This window comes from Eptesicus fuscus, chromosome 15 (assembly GCF_027574615.1).
Source record: "Eptesicus fuscus isolate TK198812 chromosome 15, DD_ASM_mEF_20220401, whole genome shotgun sequence".
NCBI lineage: Eukaryota > Metazoa > Chordata > Mammalia > Chiroptera > Vespertilionidae > Eptesicus > Eptesicus fuscus.
The window spans coordinates 64,778,099-64,790,821 of record NC_072487.1 but is presented as its reverse complement, the minus strand read 5'-3'; the positions used below and the strand labels follow the sequence as shown (position 1 = coordinate 64,790,821).

General features: G+C 43.3%; 1 protein-coding gene across 2 annotated transcripts in view; it reads right to left on the bottom strand.

Annotated features, from left to right (window-relative positions):
* Positions 1–12,723, bottom strand: part of CDK5RAP2 (CDK5 regulatory subunit associated protein 2) — a 147,340-nt gene that overhangs the window by 71,764 nt on the left and 62,853 nt on the right. For both annotated transcript variants that reach the window (XM_028161427.2, XM_054727002.1), the window contains exons 13-15: positions 11,184–11,360; positions 6,391–6,534; positions 197–294 (exon numbers count right to left, since the gene is read on the bottom strand). In XM_028161427.2, the coding sequence (XP_028017228.2) occupies positions 197–294; positions 6,391–6,534; positions 11,184–11,360 (419 nt within the window). The remainder of the gene's footprint in view (positions 1–196; positions 295–6,390; positions 6,535–11,183; positions 11,361–12,723) is intronic.

Here is a 12,723-nt window from a genome sequence, read left to right as displayed (position 1 = left end):
TGAGTGATAATCCTAAATTTGTTGTCAAGAGTCAGACAATTCTTGGTAGAAAATGGGTATATCTGACTTAACCAAGGCAGTCCATCCAAGCACTTGGAGCTTCCTAGGCAAACTGTGCTGCCTCAGAAACAACAAGCACTTATTCAAATAAGTGCTCACACTCACGTCTGTGTGATGTCCAAACAGAAACCCTTACCTGTCTGAGTCCTGCAGAGATTTCACCAGGTGGGCATAGATGTCCTGCTCTTTCTTTAAGACCTGAATCAGCTCTTCATAGTCTAACTGCTGCTTTTCCTGCAAATGACAGTGGATATCTGACATTAAGAGAAGGGATTTAAAAGAGCACGTCCTTACTTTATGCAAACCTAGGTGGGTGCTTCTGGTTTCTAAATCCAAACAAAGGTGATCGCCAGTGCCGGGCTGGATCAGGCCACGGTCAGTGAGCACCACCTGCAGGAGGAGTGGGGAATGACTGGCCATCACTTACCTCGGAATAAAGTGGAGCTGTGCTCCCAACACTAACTAGCTGTCACAGAGAACCATCATAGTTACCCTATTTGCCCATCATAAAATAGCCACCCCTCAGAGCTTCTGGTTATCATTTTCACAACACTATAGAGAATGCCTTTCCACACTGCTCTTGTTCAAAAATAAATAATTTCTAAACCCAAACCTGACAAGTATTAGGAGTAAAGGACTTACATTCAAGTAGAAGAGGTCAAGTGAGTCATGCTTTACAGGCATCCGGACAGAGCGATGCTACAGAGACCTGACGGGGAGCTCTGCACCGAGCAGCTACGTAACCCAGGTAACTAGTTAACAAACCTCTATGAGCTTTAGTCTCCTCATTTATGCACTGGGGATGTAATTTTGTGAATTAGCCTTCACAAATGTGAATTTTTATTTTATTGATTTTTTTAGAGAGAGGAAGGGGAGAGAGAGGGAGAAACATCGATTCATTGTTCCATTTATTTATGTATTCATTAGTTGATTCTTGAATGTGCTCTGACCAGGATCAAACCCACAACCTTTCCGTATCGAGACAACACTCTAACCAACTGAGTTACCCAGCCAGAGCACTATGAATTTATTTTTAAGGTTCATATTTTGTCTCTGCCACTTACCAGTTCCTAAGGAGGTTCTTTACTAAAGCCTTGGTATTCCATCTGTAAATGGTAGACAATGACCACCACCTCATGGAGTTATAGAGCAGATCAAGTTAAATGGGTACTATAAGGGGTCCCGAGAGAAATGGCCAGTGCCAGTATTGGGGCAAGAAAATCAAGGACAATACTATTTTGTGATGCCAGAAAAGATGGAATTGTTTAAACAATGATGCAGTGTGTTTCCAGAAGGACAAAGGAGCCAGTCTGAAAAGGCCACGTCTGGCCCTGGCCTGGGTGGCTCAGTTGGTTGGGTGTCATCCCGTGCACTGAAAAGTTGCCAGTTCAATTCCTGTTCAGGGCACATGCCTGGGTTGTGAGCTTGATCCCTGTGGATGGCATGCAGGAGGCAGCCAAACAATGCTTCGACATTTCTCTCTCTTTCCCTCTCCCTTCTTCTCTCTCTTAAAAAAAAAATAAAAAAAAAATAAAAAATAATGAGGCACACTTCCTCCTGGGAGCATGCCTGTGCCTTTTCCTTTGCTTTTGCCTTCCCCTTCCTCTTCTCCCTCCCTCCCCATCTCCCGCCCCGGCCTGGCACGTTACCATTAGCTTCCTCACCCCTAAGCGCCAAGGGCCCTTCCTTTACCGCCATAACTCTTTTCCTAAGGCCATTTCTTCTAGGAATTACTTTTTCTACCTCTGTGATTTATCAAAAAAAAAAAAAAAAATGTTCTCTTAAAGTTAAAAAGAAATCAATAAAAAAAATTTTTTTTAAGAAAAGGCCAACTCTGGAATAATTTGAGCATCAAAATAAATAACAGTAGTAACATTATAACCTACTGAATAAAATATGAATTCTTGAGTCCATGTTGATATGAATAAATGAATAAATGGGAAGAAGAGTGCGCTTTTCTTTAAAGTAGAACAACAACTAACAAATGTAGAAGGAATGATGGAATTAGAAAACTCACCATTTGCCAACCATCATGGGAATTAATAATTCAGCCAAGAAACATAAAAGGAAACTAGTGGGTGAAAGTTTGAAGATCAAGGTATTTACATAAATTCAGAACACACACACACAAACACACACACAAATACTTGTTAATTACAAATGAAAATAACTATAGCTGAGACACCTGGCAGACACCATCTTCATAAAGTTATCAAAGTCAGCGTGGCCAGTAATAGGACAAATCGAAATCATGTGCCATCGGACGGACACAATGAGAACACAGCATCACACCTGTGATATTCCTGCCCAAGATGCCTAGCCACCTGTTTATGGGTCTGAGGGCTCCTGTGGGCAGCACAGTGCCTGGCACAGATCAAACGCTGCCACAATACTTGCAGACCTGATGATTAAATAACTAAGAGGCAACACGGGGACCCATATGAATCTTCAGAGCACAGTCTTGTGGGTATTTTGCATAATGGCGTCGGAGTGAGTCAACGTCTTCTAGAAGCAAAATGGTCACCCTTGCTAAATAAATGAACTCTTTGGAGCCATCTGGGTCCCATTTCATCCATCACCTATTCCCTTGCATTGAATCATGCCCCATTAGAGAGAGCTGACAAACCAATGGTCTCTTCGGCATACAGGCAGAGGGGTGCCAGGATGGCAGTAAGGAGAGGCACCTCTGAGCAGGAGCAACCTCCACGCTGTCCCTCCAAACAAGAAACAACCCAGACAGGAGACCACTCATCCCACAGGAGACACGATCACCACGCATCTACTGTGTCTGACTCTGCAGTTGGTTCTCTGCAGCCCAAGACCACCCAACCAGCTCACCACCATCCCCTTGGCCCATCTGAGAACTGTCCCTAAAACACAGTGACGAGAGAGGGAAGGCCTCTCTCTCCTCTGCGAGCCAGACCCTGCATCCTCACGAAACTAGTATGATTCTCTCCAGGGATTCAGAAATGTAAACTGAAACACCATCAGTCTGAGAGTTGCTAGGTGTGACTCAGGTCAAAGACAGAGTCCTAACCCTGGCCAGTGTTGCTCACTAGTTAGAGCATCGGCCTGCAAACTAGAGGGTCGAGGGTTAGATTCCCAGTTGCAGGTGGGTGTGTGGGCGTGCAGGAGGCAACCAATTGATATGACTCTCTCACATTGATGTTTCTCTCTCCCTTCCTTCCTCCCTTCTTTCCACTCTCTCTAAAAATCAATGGAAAAAATATCCTCAGGTGAAGATTAACTAAAAAACAACAACAGACAGAGCCCTAGGGTGAAGCTTCTGCTGTCCATGGGCCTGCTGCAGGTTCACTCTCCCCCAGGCATGGCTGCTGGGCTCTCCCCTGGCATCTGCGACAGCCTCCTTATGCTACCGGTAAACACTCCAGTTCACTGCTATTTTGCTCAAACTACTCAATGCTGTATTCTGTTACTGGCAACCAAAAGAACCTTAACTAATACACTACATTATTTCTAATCCTCTCGGGAAATTAGCATGGAATTCTCCATTTTACAGATTAGGAAGGTGAGTTCCAGAGAGATTAAGAGACCTGACCCAAGTCACAGAGCTAATAAGTAGCAGAACTGACATTCCAACACCAAAGCCGGGCATTTTCTACTCTACCCCAGCTTCCTTAATGACATGAAGGAAACACATGCAAGGTGTTGACCACAATCTGAAGAGATACGTAACAAGAGGACTTAATGGCTCACTTCTTGATAATGAGGGCATTTAGTGGCCTGGAAGATGGGTGGTGTCTATCTTGGTAGCTACGACACAGCCCTGCAATAAAGATATTTAATACTCAGAACTTCAGCAGCGATGTTCCAAACATGTCAACAGCCAGGATCTAAAAATCTCTGGCTGCTGCAAGTTTAATATGGTCAGTGGTTTTACTCCCTGTTCTTTAATTCCCTGAGCATCCAGCATTCATTCTCAGGATCACACAATAATTAGAAGGGAAATAGACTGCCCAGAGTAGATGGGGACATCATTACAGCCTCAAGTTCTTTGTAGAAATGGGAAGAGGATAAAACCTAAATTAACACAAAATGGCCAAGGGCATAGCAGAAGAAATCCACATTTTCTACAAAAAAAAGAACTGCAATCTGAAAAGTATACCTTTTGGGGAGGGGGGGCGGGAACTATAGCCTCTAACAGTTGGGATTTCTTAAACTGACACCTAGAAATTTACAATTCCTAAATGATAACTTATAAATCCTTATCTACAATTTGCAATTAGTCTTACAGAACAGAATTAAAACCTTTGCTAAAATACTTAGGCATTTTGCACCATAATTTAAACATCAGGCTCTAAATACAAGGGAAATGCCCATGAAACGACTTTGTACTTGTGGTTATATGGAAGTACAAACACCACCCAGACCAAAAAAAACTAAACACGGAGTGGTGCAGATCATCCAACTCAGCCTGTTCACTAGATTCATGAACATGTTATTCAACATTTACATACTTTTTACATGACTAAAACATGATGCAAAATAGCAAAATTTAACTAAATGTGTCCATCTAAAACACCTGATGGGGTGCTATCTTGTTTCAAAATAGACTGTACCTTAGACAGGTTAGAGTGTATCCTAACAGCCAACTAAATTTGGTCAAAATAAAATAACTATACGTAGGTTAGAATTACAAAATGTCAGTCCTGTGAGGTTTAGTTATCGGATTTACCCAACTAAGTTTCATAGCCAAGAGAGGAATCCAGGCCTGCAGACTTCTGGCCTGGCTCTAGTGCTCCTCACTAGTCTATGCTGACACTCTTATTCCAAAGACACAGAAAAATGCAAATCCATACATGGTCAAAGTTAAGAAAGAGCTCCCACTGTTCAGCCAATGATGCCCTCTGGACCGGGACTGATACTGAGCTGATACTCAGTGCAATGGCTAGTACTGATGCTAAAATACTGAAGTACTTCTACACCAGTTGTAAAATAGCCCCTGATCCATCCACCCCAACTAGCCCAGCTGTCCTGGACCTCCCAGTAGGCTCCTAGGGATCTCTCCAAGACCCAGTACCTACAGGGTTGGTCCCTGGCACACGAGCAGGCCTCCAGGACCCTGCTCCAGCCCTACCGCCTGAGTCTATTCCCATAGCTGGGCCCATGCTGCACCAGTTAATTATTTTGAGAATCACCCTTTGCAAAACCACACATCATGATCAGAGCCATTCATCAGAGAAGTAATTTGCGTAAGAGTCTGTCCTAAATGTATGAACTTAATTAAAGTCAAGTTTCAAAACTTGAACTCCTTTCCTTTCCCATATCTGGCTGCCAAGTTGCATTTCATTCAAGCTGGGGTCAGAATACTATCTACATATCTCTCATAAAGCAACAGAGTCATTCATTCGCTCAACAAGTACTTACTGAGCCAGCCATTGGGCTAGATCAGGCGTCCTCAAACTACGGCCCGCGGGCCACATGCGGGTGTTTTTGCCGTTTTGTTTTTTTACTTCAAAATAAGATATGTGCAGTATGCATAGGAATTTGTTCATAGTTTTTTTTAAACTATAGTCTGGCCCTCCAACGGTCTGAGGGACAGTGAACTAGCCTCCTGTTTAAAAAGTTTGAGGACCCCTGGGCTAGATACTGGGGTTCAACGCGAGTGTCAGTTCTCTACCTCTGAGGTGCCTGCCCATGGTGCACAGGGGCTCGAGTGAGGGGAAAGCAGAAAGGTGGATGCTATAATGTCAACACAAGAACAAAGTGCTAGGATGGATGGGCGTGCACAGTGCTGTGCCCAGAGAGGAAGAGCAGGTTCAGGGGAGGGGCCACAGAGGTGGTGACACCAGAAAGCCATTAGAGACGCCCAGGAGTCACCAGGTAAACAGGGAAGAAAAAAGCATTCCAGGGGATGGAACAACGCCTGCAAAGATGGCGCTTTCAGGAACCTGCAAGAAGTTGGCTGTTGTTAGTGATGAGAAGGAATGAAAGAAAATGGGACTGGAAAGATAACTTGGGGCCAGATAAGGAAGGGCTGCTGTGCCGTTTTTCATGTGTGTTTGAACAGGAAAATGTTCTTAACACTTGAGATTACCTAGTTCTTGAGAGGTGAACGCTCCAGAGCAAACATGAGGCTCATCTTTTAACGAGCCTCGATTTCTGTTTCCTGGGCAGTGCAAACACTGATGCTCGGCTGCGGGATACTAATCTCTAAGTTAGCCAGACTCACAGCCCCTCCTCTTACTGTTGTAAGCTCAACTATCAGCAACAAGGCATCTGAGGCTTTCTAGATCAAAGGAATGACCAAATATGTGCCAGAAAAGAATATGAATTCACATGTGAACGTCCCGTTTCAGGCACGCTCACCTCCGAGAAGATGCTTCTGCTGCCTGGTGATGGCTGAGAGGAGCACTTTTCCGTTATTAAGTCTTCACTCCTGAACTTGAGATCCTCCGCAGTCATTAAATAACGATTTTGCTGTCCTGCTTCTGAATCTTTGCCACTGAATTTCTAAAGAAACAAACAAATCATACGGACGTTTTCATCAAAAAATACATTAGGAGATTATCCCCTGCTCTTTAAGGAAAGATACTTTTTTTCTTCACAATGTCCTCTAAGGAACTTCCATCATCCCCAAATACTGGCAATTACAAAACTGTAATGCACCCCATTTGTGTGTTATGACAGCTGGAAGTCAGATGCCAGCACGGTGGTGGTCCTTACAAACCTTCCTTCTGGCACCACTGAGACAGCCTCCCAGCAGGTGTGGAAAGCAAAGCCCAGGCTCTGGTCCCAGGGGGATGGGTTCTAATCCTGAGTCCCCCTGACCAGTGTGACCTCCGGGTCTGTTTCCCATCCTACGGGGTTACTGCAGTGATTAGGGAGATTGTATATCACAACTACCAAAAGGCAGTGTCTCTTGAAATATTACAAATTTGATAAAACTTGAACCACCCATACCTGTGAGGAGATTTGACTTCCAGGGAGAAAAAGGCAAGACTGCAAACACTGTTTGGGGGTCTGGTCACACATCTAAAGCTCCTTCATGCTGATGCACAATGCAGTTCCCCCCGCCCCGCCCCCTGCAGAAGAGGTGACATGCAACAACATGGCAGAACTAGAGACCGTTTCTCCCGTCTTGTGTCCAAGTTCAAGCATAGAATCTAGACCTACCTACTTAACACCTGGTAACCCCTGAACTAGGTTTCTGCACACCGTCAGAATTTTGGGGCAAGAACCACATCTTATTCCTTAGCCTATCAGAATTAATTCATCATGTCAAGCTTGTCAGAAAAATTAGGTGAACACACACCAAAAAGCAGCAGAGACCAATTTTTATGAAAACCCACTGACCTGTAACAGGAAGAACTAGGAATCAAATAGCCAACACTGAATTTCTAGAATTGCCATCATACTGTTGTGCTTGTGTTACACGTTTACCTTTACTTTTTTAAAGTCCAATTATACATATACTAGAGGCCCGGTGCACAGATTCGTGCGTGGGTGGGGTCCCTCAGCCTGGCCTGCACCCTCTCACAATCCGGGACCCCTCGGGGGATGTCAGACTGTCTGTTTCGGCCCCATCCCCAAGGGATGTAGCAGTGCCGAAGTGGCGGCGGCCCGGGAGGAGCCCGAGCTGGGGCTGGGCATCGTGCTGCTCCCGTTCATCCCGGCCTGGCTGTGCCTGCCACCGCCCACACGGGAGCGCTGTCGCTGAGTCATGAGAGGCTCCTGCCACCGCAGCTGTGCTCGCCAGCAGTGAGCCCAGCTTCTAGCTGAGCGGCGCTCCTGCTGTGGGAGCACACTGACCTCCAGGGGGCAGCTCCTGCATTGAGCGTCTGCCCCTGGTGGTCAGTGTGCGTCATAGCGACTGGTCGACCAGTCAAGCGGTAGACCTGTAGTAATGGTCGCTTAGCTTTTATATATATAGATATTAACAGTACTGTGAAGCTTAAATAGAAAACAGTTGCCTCCACCTCTCCACTTCTCAGCTTAGTCCCACTCCCAGAAAAAAAACAACTTGCAACTCTATAGCTACTTTGTTATTTATGTCCACATTTCTATATTAGGCTCCTAGTCCCACATTTCTTGACTTCTTATGGTTAGATTTTATCTATTGGCTCCTATCACAGAAGTCTTAAAATTTAGCTCTTATATCATCTGCCCCCCACACATTTTTCCTAATAGTTTTATCACAATTTTAGTAAATCAGTATTCCACATTTACAGTATGGCCATGCAAATACTGCTTATGGCTCAGCCATACATACTGAGTTCCATGATTACATTTCCTTTCCTTTTCAGTACTTTACTTTTCATGGAATCAGTAACAACTGCTTTGTTCTGTTTGTCTACTTAGTTCATAAAACTAAATCATGTACTTAATGTTAATTTACCTCCAAACTCTCTAAAACAGTGGTCGGCAAACTGTGGCTCCCAAGCCACATGCAGCTCTTTGGCCCCTTGAGTGTGGCTCTTCCACAAAATACCACGGCCTGGGCGAGTCTATTTTGAAGAAGTGGCGTTAGAAGAAGTTTAAGTTTAAAAAATTTGGCTCTCAAAAGAAATTTCAATTGTTGTACTGTTGATATTTGGCTCTGTTGACTAATGAGTTTGCCGACCACTGCTCTAAAAGAACTTAAAAATTCCTCTAGATGGAGTCAGATACTCCAGATAAGTGATATTCCATTTCCGTTTCTTTGAGAAATTCTAACTTAAGCTCCCTCAACAGCTCAAATCTGGGCTCCCTACATGTCAGCCACCCACCTGGGGCTTCACATCCCAGGTGAATTCCCTACTTTCCGGATTCCATTCTTCCTTTTGGTTACTTCCTCGTTTAACATCATCCTCCAGACGTCTCCTGCAAGGAGTCCATGGGAGGCAGATGAGTTCAGACACCAAACATCTGGAAATGCCTTTACTCTGCCCTCACTCTTGCTAACAGCTCTGTGAGCACAGGATGCTGCACTGGAAACCACTCTTCCTGCTCTGGACGGTTTGACTCATTGGGAGAGCGTTGGCCTGAGGACCAAAGGGTTGTGGGTTTGATTCCTGGTCAAGGGTACATACCTCAGTTGCAGGTTCAATTGCCTCACAGGGGAGGCAACCAATCGATGTGTCTCTCTCACGTCAATCTCAATCTCTCTCTCTCTCTCTCTCTCTCTCTCCCCTCATTCTTCCCTTCCACTCTCTAAAAATCAATGGGAAAAAATATATCCTCAGGTGAGGATTAAAAAAAGGAAAAGTAAAAAGAAATCACTCTTCCTCAATAATCTGAAAATACTGCTCTCCCATCTTCTGGCTTCGTGTTCCAGCTGAGAATTCTGTAATTTTGAGGACTTTGTATGTCACCAATGTTTTCCTCTCTCTGGAAGCTTTTCGGATGCTCGCTTTACCCGTGTTCTGAAATTTCACAAAGACATGCCTTGAGCTGCAGGTCTTTATCATTCATTGTGCTAGAAACAGAGCAGGCCCGTTCAATGCACAGCTATCTGTCCTTCCATTTTGGAAATTTTCCGTTACTTTGAAAATTTTCTCCCCTCTGCTTTACCTGTTTGTTCTTTCTGGAACTTCTCTGTCATATATTGGAGCTCTTCAATCAAGGCTCCAATTTCCTCTTTTCTCTCCCATTTGCTGCAAAACTTGCTCTTTTCTAATTCTTCTATTAAACTTTTTATATCTATACCAGTTTCCAATAGGTCGCCCTTCTTTTCCAAATATCTTTACAGAGCCTGATCTCATTTATTATCTAAACATGTTAGGGTTGAGTTTGTCACGCTAGTTTTCTTCCCATCCTCCACTGTTTCTATCTCCTCTATGTAGCTTTGTTCTGTCTGTTTGGCCTTTGTCTTTCCTCTGAGACACTTCTCTCCTGGTCTGATGAACTCCAGCCTCCAAGCAGGTTTCAGTGTACACGTGCTCAGAAGCTCTGTGAGTGCGGAAAGATCCATCGCTGGCAGCCTCTCGATGGGGACTTGGCTGTTCTGTCAGAGGACCCCCACTGTCAGCGCCTTTCCGTCTTTCCCCTTTCAGAGGAGCCCACAGCTGGGTACACACACGTCCGCTCCCTCCACTCTGCTTTCAGATGCACCCAGTGACCCCCGGACCAGCTCCCCAGAGATTAAAGCTCCCATTTCCAATTAGTGAAGAAAAGAGGTCACCGAACTGCCCAGTGTTCCAGCCCCTCTCCTGTTTACTAAGACACCAGGTACCTGCACTGCCTGCTGAGCCTTCTGGGTTCTGTAGGGTAAACCAGCTTGCTTCTTCTTAGCTTTTCATCCCAAAGCACGTAGCAGCAATGTAGAGAAAGCGGAAGCCCACGTCGTTACCACCTGCCCATTCATTTATCATCCAGACAGCGACCTGCTGTTGCACACTCCCCTCCTCCTAGGCCTGTGGGTTTATACCTTTTTACCCCTCCACTGCCATGTTAACGAGGCTTCAGCAGGAAGCAGAGTTAAATACCCATGTTGGATCCATCATGGTCCCTTTAAGTCTGAGCTGAATGAAACATGATCAGCCCTAACCAGTTTGGCTCAGTGGATAGAGAGTCGGCCTGCAGACTGAAGGGTCCCAGGTTCGATTCCAGTCAAGGGCATGTACCTTAGTTGCAGGCACATCCCCAGTAGGGGGTGTGCAGGAGGCAGCCGATCGATGTTTCTCTCTCATCGATGTTTCTAACTCTCTATCCCTCTCCCTTCCTCTCTGTAAAAAAAATCAATAAAAAATATTTAAAAAAAAAAGAAACATAATCAAACAAGAAGGGTCTTCCAAGACAAAAAAGAGCAGTTAGAGGAAAGTACAGCAGAGTGAAAGGGCACAGCACGAATGAGGAACAGCAAGCACCTGCTGAAGACGTACTCAGGGAAGCAGGGGGGCGCCAGAGCAAAACAGGTTAGGGCCTGAATCGGATCCGCCACTTACCAGTCATGTGACCTAGGATAAGTTCCTTCCCTTTGCTGAGCTTCCATTTCTCCAAACTTACCTCCCTGGTGCCTGAGGCTCAAATGATAGAAAGAAAGCTCTAAAGTGCTCTGATATATAGCAATGAAGGCTAAAATCATTTTTACCAAACGTGTTTTTATATAAATGTTCATGCAAAAGTTTAAAGAAACCTACGCCAAGTCAAAATCTAAATACAAAAGGAAAAAGTTTTGATACCTGAGGCAACAAGTCCTTGTCCTTTTGATTGGTACTTTCTGTTAGACGGCTGATCACCTGCTCTTGACTGTGTAATTTTTTGTTACTTTCACTCAAAAGACTCTTATAATGGTTCTCCACTGCTTTCTCTCTTTCATTCACTTCGTTGCGTAATTTCTCAACTTCATTTCTAAGGTCCTGCCAGAAGGAAAAGAAAAAATTGGAATTTACTTGGATAAAAATAAGCAAACCAGTAGATGTATTTAACAAATGTATACTTCCTTTTCATTTAAAGTCTTACAAAATCCAACTTTAAGAATAATCTGAAATTTGGAAAAAGCACAGATGTTATCACATTATTTATAGCACTGAAAAACCGGAAAGAAACTAAATCTCTACCAGTAAGGAATTATAAAAAAGTGATGGTATGAAAAACTGCACAATTATAAATAAAAGCAAACCAGGATAGCCTGGCCAGTATGGTTCACTGGTTGGGCATCAACCCATGGGTTAGGGCACATGGCCGGGTAGTGGGCTCAATCCCCAGTAGGGGATGTGCAGGAGGCAGCCGACCAATGATTCTCTCTCATCACTGATGTTTCTACTGGTATTTCTCTCTTCCTCTCTCTTCTTCTCTGAAATCAATAAAAATATTTTTAAATGTATTTTTTAATATAGAATAAATAAAATTTTTAAAAAGCAAACCAGGATACTATGTACTATGATGCTAATTGTTTTCTAACTGTTCACACAAAATGTTGTTAAGGCTATAAGGGAACACATCAAAATAATAACAGCATACCTAAGTAGAGGAATTAAGGGTAATTTTTTATTTTTCTCAGCTTCTAAAATCTCTAAATAAGTCTCCATTACTTTTATAATCAGAAAAAAAACTGTCTTAAATCATGACATTTACATAGAAATGCTCATGTTTTGACATTAAAGAAAAAACAGGAAATTGTATACAGTGATTGTAACTACCTCAAAATATGTACTATTTGTAATACTGAGCCCTATTCATAACAGCAAAAGGTGGAAACAACCCAAATGTCCACCAAGAGAGGAATAAACTCTCGTAAATGCTCTCAGGGAGAACTCTGACGCTATCAAGGACAATGAATGATTACTCTATAAATACACTGCCCTAAAGCAATCTTTAGAATATATTGCTGCAAGGGAGAAGGGCAAAGGGGGCAGACCCCAGGAGAAAAAAAAGTATGTATAGCTTATTAACATTTATTTAACCATAAAACAAATTAAATGGCTGTCTACAAGGAAAAAGAAAGAATAAAATAGAAGGGACAGAAATTAAAAGTAGAAGTCATTTTATGGATGTTACATTGAAACCATTTAAATATTTAGATAATTATTTTTAAAATAAAATTAAAATTCCCTAAAACTGAAAGCAGAGCAAAAACAACAAGTGAATCTGTGTACTGAGTTGATTAGTTAACCAAACAGAAAGAAATGATTTCAATAACTTTAAAGCCAAGTAATTTGTGTATCTCTAATGGGATATTTTTCTAAGGACAAAAGGAACTGCTGCAAAAAAAATCTTAAA